At 46.9% G+C, this 15,845-nt stretch overlaps 1 protein-coding gene across 1 annotated transcript in view; it reads right to left on the bottom strand.

Moving 5' to 3' along the window:
* Window positions 1–5,507: 5,507 nt before the first annotated feature.
* The window catches only part of SERINC4 (serine incorporator 4), a 109,790-nt gene continuing 99,452 nt past the window's right edge, over window positions 5,508–15,845 (bottom strand). The window contains exons 11-12 of the mRNA XM_063929958.1: window positions 10,970–11,120; window positions 5,508–7,363 (exon numbers count right to left, since the gene is read on the bottom strand). Coding sequence (XP_063786028.1) covers window positions 7,150–7,363; window positions 10,970–11,120 — 365 coding nt within the window. The 3' untranslated portion in view covers window positions 5,508–7,149. The remainder of the gene's footprint in view (window positions 7,364–10,969; window positions 11,121–15,845) is intronic.

Below are 15,845 nucleotides of genomic sequence, written 5' to 3'. Positions count from 1 at the left end.
GCTGAAGCAGGTCCCTTCTCAGAAGTAGAGGCCACGGATCGTCCGTGACCATCTCTTGAAGTTCCGGGTACCAAGTCCTTCTTGGCCAATCCGGAGCCACTAGTCTTACTCCTCTTTGCCGTATAATCCTCAAAACCTTTGGTATGAGAGGCAGAGGAGGAAACACCTATACCGACTGGTACACCCAATGTGTTACCAGCGCGTCCACAGCTATTGCCTGCGGATCTCTTGACCTGGCGCAATACCTGTCCAGTGTCTTGTTGAGGCGAGACGCCATCATGTCCACCATTGGTTTTACCCAACGGTTTAATAGCATGTGGAAAACTTCTGGATGAAGTCCCCACTCTCCCGGGTGAAGGTCGTGTCTGCTGAGGAAGTCTGCTTCCCAGTTGTCCACGCCCGGGATGAATACTGCTGACAGTGCTATCACGTGATTCTCCGCCCAGCGAAGGATCCTGGCAGCTTCTGCCATTGCCCTCCTGCTTCTTGTGCCGCCCTGTCTGTTTACATGGGCGACTGCCGTGATGTTGTCCGACTGGATCAACACCGGTCTTCCTTGAAGCAGAGGTTTCGCCTGGCTTAGAGCATTGTAGATTGCTCTTAGTTCCAGAATGCTTATGTGAAGAGACTTTTTCAGGCTCGACCACACTCCCTGGAAATTTCTTCCCTGTGTGACTGCTCCCCAGCCTCTCAGGCTGGTATCCGTGGTCACCAGGATCCAATCCTGCATGCCGAATCTGCGGCCCTCCAATAGATGAGCCTCCTGCAACCACCACAGAAGGGATACCCTTGTCCTCGGCGACAGGGTTATCCGCAGGTGCATCTGAAGATGCGACCCTGACCATTTGTCCAACAGATCCCTTTGCATGGAATCTGCCGAAAGGGATTGCTTCGTAAGAAGCTACCATTTTTTTTTTTTTTTTTTTTTCCAGGACTCTTGTGCATTGATGTACAGACACCTTTCCTGGTTTTAGGAGGTTCCTGACCAGGTCAGATAACTCCTTGGCTTTTTCTTCGGGAAGAAAAACCTTTTTCTGAACTGTGTCCAGAATCATCCCCAGGAACAGCAGACGAGTTGTCGGCATTAATTGGGATTTTGGAATATTCAGAATCCATCCGTGCTGCTTTAGCACCTCTTGAGATAGTGCTAAACCCATCTCTAGCTGTTCTCTGGACCTTGCCCTTATTAGGAGATCGTCCAAGTATGGGATAATTAATACGCCCTTTCTTCGAAGAAGAAATATTATCTCGGCCATTACCTTTGTAAAGACCCGAGATGCCGTGGACAAACCAAACGGCAGCGTCTGAAACTGATAGTGACAGTTTTGTACAACGAACCTGAGGTACCCCTGGTGTGAGGGGTAATTGGAACGTGGAGATACGCATCCTTGATGTCCAAGGATACCATAAAGTCCCCTTCTTCCAGGTTCGCTATCACTGCTCTGAGTGACTCCATCTTGAACTTGAACTTCTTTATGTACAGGTTCAAGGACTTCAGATTTAGAATAGGCCTTACCGAGCCATCCGGCTTCGGTACCACAAAAAGAGTGGAATAATACCCCTTCCCTTGTTGTAGAAGAGGTACCTTGACTATCACCTGCTGAGAATACAGCTTGTGAATGGCTTCCAAAACCGTCTCCCTTTCTGAGGGGGACGTTGGTAAAGCAGACTTCAGGAAACGGCGAGGTGGCTCTGTCTCTAATTTCAACCTGTACCCCTGAGATATTATCTGCAGGATCCAGGGGTTTACCTGCGAGTGAGCCCACTGCGCGCTGTAATTCTTGAGACGACCGCCTACCGCCCCCGAGTCCGCTTGCGAAGCCCCAGCGTCATGCTGAGGCTTTTGTAGAAGCCGGGGAGGGCTTCTGTTCCTGGGAAGGAGCTGCCTGTTGCTGTCTCTTCCCTCGTCCTCTGCCTCGTGGCAGATATGAATAGCCCTTTGCTCTCTTATTTTTAAAGGAACGAAAGGGCTGCGGTTGAAAGGTCGGTGCCTTTTTCTGTTGGGGAGTGACTTGAGGTAGAAAGGTGGATTTCCCGGCCGTAGCCGTGGCCACCAAATCCGATAGACCGACCCCAAATAACTCCTCTACGCATCGCCTGTCCACTGTCGTGTCCATAAAGCTCTTCTGGCCGAAATGGACATAGCACTTACCCGTGATGCCAGTGTGCAGATATCTCTCTGTGCATCACGCATATAAAGAAATGCATCCTTTATTTGTTCTAACGACAGTAAAATATTGTCCCTGTCCAGGGTATCAATATTTTCGATCAGGGACTCTGACCAAACTACCCCAGCACTGCACATCCAGGCAGTCGCAATATCTGGTCGTAGTATAACACCTGCATGTGTGTATATACCTTTTTGGATATTTTCCATCCTCATATCTGATGGATCTTTAAGTGCGGCCGTCTCAGGAGAGGGTAACGCCACTTGTTTTGATAAGCGTGTTAGCGCTTTGTCCACCCTAGAAGGTGTTTCCCAGCGCTCCCTAACCTCTGGCGGGAAAGGGTATAAAGCCAATAACTTCTTTGAAATTAGCAGTTTTTTTATCGGGGCACCCCACGCTTCATCACACACGTCATTTAATTCTTCTGATTCGGTAAAAAACTACTGGTAGTTTTTTCACACCCCACATAATACCCTGTTTAGTGGTACCTGTAGTATCAGCTAAATGTAACATCTCCTTTATTGCCAAAATCATATAACGTGTGGCCCTACTGGAAAATACGGTTAATTCGTCACCTTCACCACCGGAATCAGTGCCTGTGTCTGGGTCTGTGTCGACCGACTGAGGCAAGGGGCGTTTTACAGCCCCTGACGGTATTTGAGGCGCCTGGACAGGCACTAATTGAGTGTCCGGCCGCCTCATGTCGGCAACCGACTGCTTAAGCGAGTTGACGCTATCCCGTAATTCCACAAATAAAGGCATCCATTCTGGTGTCGACCCCCTAGGAGGTGACATCCTCATATTTGGCAATTGCTCCGCCTCCACACCAATAACGTCCTCGTACATGTCGACACACACGTACCGACACACAGCAGACACACAGGGAATGCTCTATACGAAGACAGGACCCACTAGCCCATTGGGGAGACAGAGGGAGAGTCTGCCAGCACACACCAAAAAGCGCTATATATGACAGGGATAGCCTTATGATGAAGTGCTCCCTTATAGCTGCTTTTATATTTATATATTGCCATTTATTTTGCCCCCCCTCTCTGTTATACCCTGTTTCTGTAGTGCAGTGCAGGGGAGAGACCTGGGAGCCTTCCTGACCAGCGGAGCTGTGACAGAAAATGGCGCCGTGTGCTGAGGAGATAGGCCCCGCCCCTTTTTCGGCGGGCTCGTCTCCCGCTATTTAGTACATTTAGGCAGGGGTAAATATCTCCATATAGCCTCTGGGGCTATATGTGAGGTATTTTTAGCCTTTTTAAAGGTTTTCATTTGCCTCCCAGGGCGCCCCCCCCCAGCGCCCTGCACCCTCAGTGACTGCCGTGTGAAGTGTGCTGAGAGGAAAATGGCGCACAGCTGCAGTGCTGTGCGCTACCTTAAGAAGACTGCAGGAGTCTTCAGCCGCCGATTCTGGACCTCTTCTTGCTTCAGCATCTGTGAGGGGGCCGGCGGCGTGGCTCCGGTGACCATCCAGGCTGTACCTGTGATCGTCCCTCTGGAGCTTCATGTCCAGTAGCCAAGAAGCCAATCCATCCTGCACGCAGGTGAGTTCACTTCTTCTCCCCTCAGTCCCTCGTTGCAGTGATCCTGTTGCCAGCAGGAATCACTGTAAAATAAAAAACCTAAGCTAAACTCTCTAAGCAGCTCTTTATGAGAGCCACCTAGAATTGCACCCTTCTCGGCCGGGCACAAAAATCTAACTGGAGTCTGGAGGAGGGTCATGGGGGGAGGAGCCAGTACACACCACCTGACCTGTAAAAGCTTTACTTTTGTGCCCTGTCTCCTGCGGAGCCGCTATTCCCCATGGTCCTTTCAGGAACCCCAGCATCCACTTAGGACGATAGAGAAATATAAATACACTCACTGCGACAATTAAATGTGCCCCCCTCTTTTTTGCCCTCTGTAACCGTGTTCCGCAGGGGAGAGTCCAGGGAGCCAGCTTCTCTGCAGTGTGCTGTGGAGAAAATGGCGCTGGTTAGTGCTGGAGGATCAAGCTCCGCCCCCTCACCGGCGGGCTTCGGTCCCGCTCAAATTATTTATACTGGCGGGGGTTTTATTAATATACCGCCTCTGCCGTATCTAATCCATCTGCCAGTGTCCCTTTGAGGTTAATATTGCTGCCCAGGGCGCCCCCCCCCTGCGCCCTGAACCCTTACAGTGCCCGCTGTGTGTGTACGTGTGGGAGCAATGGCGCGCAGCGTTACCTCAGTGAAGATCTGAAGTCTTCTGCCGCCTTTGAAGTCTTCTTTCTTCTTAATACTCACCCGGCTTCTATCTTCCGGCTCTGTGAGGAGGACGGTGGCGCGGCTCTGGGACGAACGGTGAGGCTGAGCCCTGCGTTCCGACCCTCTGGAGCTAATGGTGTCCAGTAGCCTAAGAAACAGAGCCTATCATTTAAGTAGGTCTGCTTCTCTCCCCTCAGTCCCTCGAAGCAGGGAGCCTGTTGCCAGCAGTGCTCCTGAAAATAAAAAACCTAACAAAAAGTCTTTTTCAGAGAAACTCAGCAGAGCTCCCCTGCACTACCCAGTCTCCTCTGGGCACAGGATCTAACTGAGGTATGGAGGAGGGGCATAGAGGGAGAAGCCAGTGCATACCCATTCTAAAGTCTTTAGAGTGCCCATGTCTCCTGCGGACCCCGTCTATACCCCATGGTCCTTACGGAGTCCCCAGCATCCTCTAGGATGTAAGAGAAATTAGTTTTAAGGCAAAACCAACCTGGTTGGTAAATTTCAATATTGCACTGATGGCGCACGTAAAAACATCCCGGTGCCGGCCTTCACATACTGTTTGTCGACACTTTCATTGTTGATAAACAAATTGCAGACCGCTTTCATAAACTCCATGAAATGCTTATTCAAAAATCGCTAAGCGTGGACTACAGTCTCCAGCACAGTTCTACAAGCACAAGCTTACTATGACCAGGAGTACCAGCGCCCACCATAGTGTCAATATATACCCAACTCCTACAGGAGAGAGAAGTAGTTCCACTACAGACTTGTGCACTACAATAAGGTAACATCAAAGTCTGGCCCATGTGAATTACCTCTAGAGGGCTCACCTACTTACCAAGCAAAAGTAGATAGAAACGGTTCATAATTGAAACTAGAGTTTAAAACTTAGTAACATGAATTTCTGGACTGCTATTAAAACTAATTAATTTTTATTTATGAATAGCTCTATGGTCCCCCATGTAACCCAAACATAATTAATAGGTAATTGTGTGTTTTTAAGTGAAAGTAATCTATGTAAGCCTTATTGTTAAAACATTAGATTATTTATTATACATTTTAAGGAAATTTATATAAGAACATACGAGAATAATATATACATTTATCTCATTTTAAAATAACTTCTCACATTAATACTGCTATACATACAAATTCCTTAACCCCCGCTAAAAACCCCCCATTCTTTTACAAGTGTGCAGTTATTAGTGTCTTGTTCTAGGTTCTAGGTCTTATCTCTATGTCAGAATTGGTGACAGCTTCTCAGAGCACAGAAGTTGAGCAATCACCTCTGACCACCATATGGGAAGATCACGACAGTCATTATTTAAGGAAAAGTGGGTGGAAAATACAAATCAATATATACCATTAGGCCTCAATTCCGGATATAAGGATTACATCCCTCATTTGTGGGCTTTCTTAGGCAATATTATAGCAGAGACGTCAGTGAATAGAACAGGGATTTTCAGTTCATTTTAGTCCAGCACACCCAAATTTCTGATCATTTTGAAGAAACTCACTTAGGACACACGTTCTATAAATAATGGGCATTGATCCCTTCACTATACAAAGCAAAACTGCTTTAACGTTATCTCTGAGCAGATCCAGCCTGACCTTGCAAGTCAAGATAAATCCCTCCCTGAGTTTGAGCGTATGGGACACTTCAGGTAGCTTTGACGCAGTAATCCCATTATGTATAGATGAGAGCAGAGGTATGCAGACTGCACAGCTTGTACGCAAGTCCTATTGTATTGCCTTTAGGCGTCAGCTTGACATGGTTTGGTCTCAGGATACGTTCTCTGTAAAACTTGTTTGGCATTTTGACCATGAAAAAAAAAGACTAAAGCTTTGGAAACACTAGAATAGTTAATAGCTCGCAGCCATTCACAGAAATCAGACTTACAACAAGCACATAGGGTAGTCTTACAAAAACAACCTTTGTAAGCAAGTGTCATTCACTTCTACAGCATTCAGTGCCTTTTGCAAGGGTCAGTGCAGGAATGTCAGTTCATTAGAGATTTTCCACAGTAATGCTTAACCTATTGAGCTTTGAGGGGACCCACATTGCACTGCTTGTAGAGTGGTCCTACCAGCACCGTATGGTTACATATCCTTCCCATAGTCTGTAATACTATCTAATAACCACTAGCTGGTGATAGGTTTAAAGAGAGTGCGGTGGGTCATTACTGTCCTTCATGGGTTCGTAAAATATGAACATGGCACCAGATGTCCTTCTTTGAAACCATGGGGAAAAAGTTATGAAGACTCATTAGACCTTCGCCCCGATAGAGAGTGAAGCTTTACAATTAGTACTAGGTATGGGGACAATTCCAAGCACTTACATGCAATCACTGTGACTAGTAAAAATCTGTAGCTAATATAGTAATATGTTTTGCATTATTATTCCTTAGGCTTACCATATATGGGGGAACATAAAAATGTCATATACAATAGGAAGTAGAACAATTCATAGAAGACAGAACTCCCAACAGTGAGTCACCAAATGATTTCTAAGAAATTATCCATCCGCTCCAGGTTTGTGTTTTCGAAGCCCCCTACCATGAGCCGTAGACAGGCTGTTTCCTTTATCCGTGCTCTGATTTAATTTTTTTAATTGGGTAAAAATTTTATTCACACAGGAGGTATCTACCTCTGTGTTAATCCCCTTAGTTCTTGTAAATGCATGGATCATAAGCCCACAGCAAGTCCTATCACTCTGTCTTTGCAACAGATAAGGACAATGGGACATTTTATTTAGAAACTGTGACCCTGCGAAATTGCCTGCGCCTCAGTATATGTTGTGATGGGTTGGTCCTGTGTGTTTGGTCATTTCCAGAAAAGCATGTTGGTGCTAAAAGTATCCACAAATAGAGGAGAACACAAGTCCAACAGGATGCCACCTTGATCCAAAATGTGGGCCAGCTGCCATGGGTGAAGATGGTCTCCAGGGATGCATTTTCATAGCTATAAAAGGTGGAACATTGCATGAGAACACAATGATGTTTAAACATTAGTCACAGTGATACTTAAACATTACTCATGTGTTTTGTAACAGTGCAGTGACGTAGCCACACAGCCAGCCATCAGCATTGTGTGTGATCCTATGAACAAGTCTGTGTAACACTTGTAAATAAATTGTTTTACACCCTTTGGTTACAATGGGGTTGGTCACTATAGATTTTCTGTTACTAGTTGGAGTAACCGGACACAAGTGGAAGAAATCTTTCCACCCTCCAGATAAATAAAGATATAGGGATGTGGCCAGTTCCATGAGTTTCTGTTTCTATAAGGTGGTGGGTAGGACATCATATGTGACTACAAGCTGCCAAGACCTTTACAGGACACCGTGCCTGGCAATGTATATACATTGTGGCGAATTCTGACCTGGAAGCAAAGATTAAAAAAAGAGCAACTTTGCACCAGGACAAGTTGTGTTGCAATGCAATAGGTGCAAATACATTTATGCTGGTTACTTTTGCATGTTTGCCTGCCAATACTAGGCAGCTTCATTTTTACACTGAAATGTATAGTGACTGAGTGGGACAAATAACAGGGCTGGGGCACGGGGGCAATTTAAGAGAGGTGGCAGGCATGTGCTGTCTCCATGCAGCAACATCCTCCTCAATGGCACAGTTACCAAGTTATCTCTGGCACTGTGCCAGAGTTTACTGTATATCTGTATGTCTCTGGGAACATGGTGCCCGCGCCACATACTCTTTGATTTCTTTACTGTGCCTGTGCCGTTCCTAAGGAAAATGACAGCCACACAATTATATGAGTGATTTTTGTGTGGCGCTTTTGCCAGAAAGGTAAGTAAAATATAGAAGTGTAGCGTCTGTGATGCACACGGGCCCCTGGGTCTAGGGGGGCCCGTACCACACATCCTGCACCCAATATAGATATGTGTTGCTCATGGTTTGGCCACATGCAGGAACTTACAGTGAGAAGTCGCGGAAGTGAATCAGCGCAGATTTATTAAGCCTGGTGAAGTGATAAAGTGGAAGGTGATAAAGCTCCAGCCAATCAGCTCCTAATGTCTATGTTACAGGCTGGGTTTGAAAAATGACAGTTAGGAGATGACTGGCTGGGTGTTTTCACCTTCCACTTTATCACTTCACCAGGCTTAATAAATCTGCCCCTCAATTCAGTAATCTGTAATCCTGTACCCAATGTATAGGCAAGCAAACAGACTCAGAGGGGCAGATGTATTAAGCCTGGAGAAGTGATAAAGTGGAAGCTGATAATGCACCAGCCAATCAGCTCCTAACTGTCAAGATACAGGCATGGTTTGAAAAATGATAGGCTGTGTACACACGGCGCGATACGCTGTGCAGCCCGACACTGACTATTCGACGGGGCCGATATAGTCAATGTTGGGCTGTCTATTTTTCCTTGTGACGCCTAACCCACGGGACCGCGTATCGGCATCGCAAGGACTATACACATGGTGCGATATGCACTATATTTTCTTATGATTTTGACTATATTGTCAAAATTGAAAGAAATATTGTACCGTGAGTACACAGCCTTATAGTGATGCTTGAAAGTTTGTGAAACCTTTAGAAATTTCTATGTCTGCTAAAATTTGGCCTAAAACTACCTCAGATTTTCACACTAGTCCTAAAAGTAGATAAAGAGAACCAAATCAACCGAGTAAAACCGAGTAAAACCGAATCCGCTCATCTCTAACAAATGGGACAATAAAATTAAACGTGCTCATTTTATATTGAGAATAATTATACGATATCACATATCTGTGAGTTGCAAAAGTATTACCAAATTTCAGAAGAAAGCTAGAAAATTCTGAAGGGTTCACAAACTTTCAAGTAGGAGATGACTGGTTGGTGCTTTATCACCTTCCATTTTATCACTTCTCCAGGCTTAATTCATCAGGCCGAGTCACTAAAAGGAAGAATGATACAAAGGAGCAGGGCAGTCCCATTGTGTCCCTAGACTTATGTTTTGAAATCTTGAGTGTAATACAGAATTGACCACAATATGTATACTGTTTACAGAGAACTGGTGCTTCCCTATATACCGTACAGTAATAATGTTAGTAGTTCAAAAGGTCGACATTTTAATACTGACACTACTGTATTATCTATTCATGTATTCTTTTTATAAAATTGCATTTGTCTTGTAAAATTTCAAACTCTACTAAAAAACAACAATCATGTGTTGAACGGTATCCGTTTGAATGGTTGACCATGTTAAGGTCGACAGTCATTAGGTCGACCACTATTGGTCGACATGGACGCCATGGACGTATGGTCGAACATGAAAATGGGCGACACAGGACAGGTCGACACATGAAAAGGTCGACATGGCTTTTTAACAATAAATAGATTTATACGTTTTTCATACTTTATCATCCACGTGGACTACGATTGGGAACGGTAACCTGTGCCGAGCACAGCGGGAGCGAGCGAGGTACCTTGCCCGCAGCATGGCAAGTGATGCGAGCCATGCAAGGGGACGCGGTACACTAATTGGGGATCCTGGTCATGTTACGGAAAAAATGACACCAAAAACAGTTAAAAAATCCATGTCAACCTTTGCATATGTCGACCAATAGCGGTTGACCTAATGAATGTCGACCTTAACATGGTCGACCATTCATACCGGAACCGTGTTGAGCTGAGGTTGAAAGTTGTGATTATCACATGCCTAGTTTTGTGCCAATGGCCCCCAGTTTTAAAAGAAGCACAATGATTAGCACAGCAAGGGGATGAGGCCTGCTGTCTGTCTGCATCTCCTGATAGGATGAGCTGCCTGACTTTGGGTGATCTGGAGAGTACTGTATCTTCAGGAATATTAGCACTATAGGTCCCTTGTATTGCACCCACATTAAAAGAACAAACTTTCATGTGCAATGTTAGGCTACATTCTCCCGAATACTGATTCTACCCATAAAACAGACACCTCAGTTGTTTGTACTATAGGCTAGCTGCTGATTTGAGCCTCATGGCCTTATCCTCATCTTACTTACGTTTAGCATTGTGTCATGTAGCTGTCACAAGATTTATTTATACTATTGTGCAGCACTCATCCTGTCTGTGCAGATCAGGAACAGACTTGATTCAAGTGTTTTGTGGTTTTTACATATGCCATAATTATCACACACCTCATGCACGATCCCAATCTATATTATTTTTGGCAAATGAAATATTTAGGAAAGAACACTTTGTGCCAAGATAGTGATGACTTAAACAAATAGTATAATCAAAATGGTTAAACTACAACTCCTGCCAGCCAGATTATTGGAGGATGAGAATTGTAAGCCTGGCTTTAATGGCTCCTGCTATTCCACCCCTGACATTCCTGGATGGCTGCCAAGCCTTCACCAACAAAGCAATACATGGCATTAAGAGACTTATTATAAGATAAGTTGCTGCACTTGCTCAATCAGCATATAACAAGGTAATGTCAATAGGCCCGATGAATGAAAGTATAAGGGCTCTCCTGGCTTCTACCTAAGCACACTGTAAATCAGAGTGAGTTATTTCTTAGCAGGCCTCTTGTGCAGCTCAGCTGGAGGACTAAGCACCTGAGAATGTGCGGAATGCGCACCTGAACCAGTTGGTAAGCGTCATCATCACATAGAGAGAGGCCAGCACAAACACAAAGTGGAAGAAGGAATAGCTGTAGATCACACGCTCACGCTCATCGTGTATCACTGTCTGTCCACCGCTGGTATCCACTTCCTCACAACTCCGCTCGCCTGATAGACAAGAGATAAACATTATACAACATCTCCTATATAATAGCCCAGATCTGTGGCTCTGTGCCTATGTGTATAACGCTGGGCGTGGCTAGGGGCTCTCATTGGGTTAGCAGCAGGTCTATCCCACCCAGTCCACAGCTGATTGGGCGAGAAACGCCCTCCCACACAGGTTACATCCAATGGGAGGGTCTGCCCTTTGGCTGCTGTGTGTTCCCAGAGCAGGATTATCAATGGGGCTGATGGAGCTGCAGCTCCAGGTCCACACCCCAAAATAGGCCCACTGCAGCAACACACCCTCCAACAATTTACACATAAAAATTGCTACAAATTCGAAAAGGGGGCGTGGCCACGGGTAAAGTGCCGTGACCACGCCCTTTTCCTATACGTTCAATGGAAGTTTGGAAAGCCAAAAATCGGTATAGACCATAAAACAAGGTCCTGCACCTGCCAAAAAGGTCCAGCTGGAGGGTATGCCACTGCATCTGCAGCAAGTCTCTGCACTGTAGATAGGAAGGGGGGGGGGGGGGAATCCTTTTACTGCAGCGTCCCATGTCCTGCTGCCAGTCCGCCTGCCCCCTCCGCCATCAACAATCCCCAGTCCCTAGCCGCGGCGCAGGTGGAACAAAAGCTGCTGCAGCCACCGGCATAGATATGTATGAAAGCGGCGCAGCGGAAGGCTTTCATAGCCCTCCCTGTGCCGCATACTCTCTAAGCCCCGAAACCTTCTGTGCGTGTGATGTCACAGAAGTGCCTTCCTGCCACAGCCGCGCCCAGAGGCCCTGACTCTGCAACACAGCACCTGGGCTGAAGGCCTGGAAGCCCAGAGATGGCTAATGTAACGGATAGAGTGGGTGATATCGCGGAGGGTAATGTCAGGACGCTGAATCAATGTAAAAGGTGACAGTGCTGTGCAGTGCAGTGTCACTGACACTCCACAGCACTCTCATGTTTTACATTGATTCAGCCAGTCAGTCAGTTCTGCCAGCCAGTCACTATTGTTAGCGCCGGTGTCCCAACATGCCGCATTACAGGGAAGTTGAGGCACTAAATAAACTACAGCAGCCCTTAGCGCCAGAGCATTCCGTCCCTTAGGGCTGCTGGGAGCTGTAGTTTATTGAGTGCATCTTCTTCCCTGTAATGCGGCGCGTTGGGACACCGGCGCTAACAATAGTGACTGGCTGCTTGGCTGCTGTATGAGACTCCGGGAGAGTCAGTGCCAAAGGGAGGACAGCAGCCTAGCTGCTTCCAGGAGGAGAAGCAGGAGAAGCATTACCCGCACCTCCCCCACTCGCAGTACCTCTGGGCCCCATCCGCAACACCCCCACACACACCGCTCCACCACCTGTGGTGGCTCCAAAACCCCTCCCCCACCCGCAGCACCCCGCACCATCCCTTCTCCCACCAGCGTCATCCCCACAACCGCTCCTCCCCCACCGGCAGGGCGGATCCAGAATCCACCCACACACCACCGCACCAGCCCCTCCCCCACCTGCGTCTCCCCTATATCACCTCCCCCATCCGCATCACCATCGCATGCCCTTTGTCAGTGCAATATTTAACCACTCACACAATTATGATTGGAGGTAATACTCCATATAATAAACTATTGCACGCCACAAGGGCGTGCAAGGGTTAAGGGGGCGTAGACCCTTACGACGGTGTGAAGAGCGCCCGTAGGGCGAGATGAATCACCTAGTTATAGAAAAGATGCGTGCCTTGCAAGAGCAAGACTTCAAAGTATACCTATTGTCTGTACACCTCCAGCTCGTTAGTCACTAGGTACATCACTGAGGCACAATGCGCCAATGGAGTAATAAGTTGTTTTTTATTTTCATACATAAACATTACAGACAAAGGGGCAGGAAGGCTTAAGAATCCTGCTCCTTGCTACAGCAAAGGTAATACACACAGGTGCGCTACGTGGGTGTGGCTAATGAGTTGTGTGAAGGTATAAAAGTTTGTGGGAACCAGTGGGCAGGGCTTTCAATGCCAGTTAGAGGCCAGATGACAGAGAGGGCCAGTTTAGTCTTAGCTAGTGGTCAGGGAAGCTGTGTTTGCTGAGGAAATGCGATGTGACAACATTTGTGAGAAATAAAGAAGCCACCTGACAAAGTAACCTGAGTGAAGAGTCGTTCTTTGTGAAACAAACCTTTTACAAGCAAAGCTTGCAGCAGCATCAGCAAAGTCAGCAGCAACAGTTACAGCAGCAACTGATACAGATGCAACAGCATTTGTGGTATGAACATTGCTGCAACAATGCCAGCAACAGCAAACAAGGAACCTAAGCTTTGGAAAAAGTCAGTTGATGATGACATAGAAGTCAGAGGAGAACTTGCCCCAACAGACGGTGGAGCTGTTGGCGATTGACCACTGCATCCGGACTTTGGTCCGGGGTCTGCAAAAGTAGGTGATGCAGGCAGACCCCCTAAGAACTTCCACAGTGGTGGAGAGATTTAGGGCATTGCAGCAACTGGCCATTCCTCCTGGCTTTGTGCCAAAACCCATGCCAAGATAAAAACCGTGGTTGGCCAGGAACCGCCCAGGCCCAACTGAGAAAAAGGAGGTGAACCCAAGGCTGGCTAAGCTAACATGTTTTGAATGTGGGTAACCTGGACACGTTCGGATGGAGTGCCCGACACTGTAGGAGTCTATGGACTGCTCTTTAGCCCAGTATACAGAGACAGTATACCCCAGCTACTGCAGCATGATTGTGCCCCAGAAAGGCAACAGGATATTTTGGATAAAAGTCCTTGTAAACCAGAATGTGGTCCTGGCCTTGGTGGACACCGGTAGTGAACTTACTTTGGTTTCAGGTTCCCTGATCCCAGCAGAACCGGTACTTTGGTTGCCAAAAGTAAAGGTACTGTATACTCATAGTACATCTGAGGAATACGAAAGGACCCTCCTTCCATTCACCCACAGGGTCCAGACAGTGAGGACCATGGTGACGATAGCCCCTAAACTATCGTATCCACTCATCTTATGACATGACTTTCCATTATTCTAGGAAGTGATCTCAGAGCAAGTCTAACCAGATACATGGGCAACTGATTCACCGGTTGGGTCTTTAGTCTTAAAAATTATGCCCAGGAAAGAACAAGATCTACACCTCAGGACAACAGAGTTGCCGTTGCAGGAAGCTCATCCAATGATCGCAGGCAAAGTGACTCAGAAATGTCCCCGGTTACAGGACAATGAACATGGGGGGTAATTCTGAGTTGATCGCAGCAGGAAATTTTTTAGCAGTTGGGCAAAACCATGTGCACTGCAGGGGAGGCAGATATAACATGTGCAGAGAGAGATAGATTTGGGTGTGGTGAGTTAAATCTGCAATCTAAATTGCAGTGTAAAAATAAAGCAGCCAGTATTTACCCTGCACAGAAACAAAATAACCCACCCAAATCTAACTCTCTCTGCAAATGTTAGATCTGCCCCCCCTGCAGTGCACATGGTTTTGCCCAACTGCTAAAAAAATTTCCTGCTGCGATCAACTTGGAATTACCCCCATGGACTGGTCACCGGCACCGAGTCTTTTTCCCTTACAGGATGTCACGATCCGGGTATCTGGACGCCATTTCTTACCCATCAGATGCCTCCTAAGGCTGGCTCAGCGCTCCAGGACCGGATCCCATCTGTTATCCTGATGTGTACATTCCTGTATCCTCTCCTGTCTCTCTGAGACGCTGTCACAGTAACGCCATATTACATCTGGCGTGGCGTCTCCCGCGGCCTCCGCCGCCGTCCCTGAGCTTCTGCATGCAGAGTGTCAGAGTGGCGATTACGTCAGCCGCGGCCTCCGCTGTGTCCGCGTGGTTGGATGTGCACTTGTCAGCCTGGCGTCTCCTGTCTCCAGTGGCCGGCGCCGCCATTACTGTTTTCATTACCACATGGATTACAAACCAAACTTCCCTCCAAGTGTCTGCATGGGCGCAGCCATCTTGGATTCTGTCAGCTGATCATTTCCTCCAATCTGTTGTCAGTATTGTTAATCTGCATAATTGCCTAGCCAATCCCTTCCTTGCTGCAGGTATAAATACACTGTGCCTGAGCAAGGAAGGCGTCAGTGCTTTGGTTGTCAAACCTAGTTCCTGTTTGTCTCTCTCCTGTGATTGTCTTCCAGGTTCCAGCTCCTGTCTCAAGACTTCCACCATAGAGACCCGCACCAGCATTCCACCTGCGGTGTAGCCTGACTCTCCAATCCATTGTGGATTCATCTGTTTCCAGCTACACCATTACCTGCTTCCAGCTCAGCTTTCAGCAGAGTACAGCTTCCCTTAAAGGGCCGGTGTCCTTTCTACACTTTACCTCTCTCCACCGGTATTATTATTTCTCCGCTCTCAAGTTCTACATTTCAGTTCATATTTCATCGCTCCCAAGTTCATTTATTATTTAACTGGTTCCAGCCAGTATCCACTCCGTGCTAACAACAGTCTGGTTCCAGCCAGTATCCACAGCAGCTGTTTTACCTTCAGCAACCCAGCTTTTCCTGGAACACCAGCTGGCACAATCCTGGGTTATCTCCATTGCTACAGTCGGGCCTGGTAAGGACTTTCCATCTAGAAGATCATAAGAACTATCTCACACTACCAGTGCCCTGTGGCTCCTGCCATCCTGTAGTACCCAGGAACTGTATTTATTATTTGCTGACTTTTACGTTTTCTTTTACTGCTGCTGTGTTGCGGAGTTGTCATAATAAACATCATTGACTTTTATCCAAGTTGT

This window comes from Pseudophryne corroboree, chromosome 6, assembly GCF_028390025.1.
Source record: "Pseudophryne corroboree isolate aPseCor3 chromosome 6, aPseCor3.hap2, whole genome shotgun sequence".
NCBI lineage: Eukaryota > Metazoa > Chordata > Amphibia > Anura > Myobatrachidae > Pseudophryne > Pseudophryne corroboree.
Note: the sequence above shows the minus strand (reverse complement) of the source record. Positions and strands in the feature narration are given on the sequence as shown.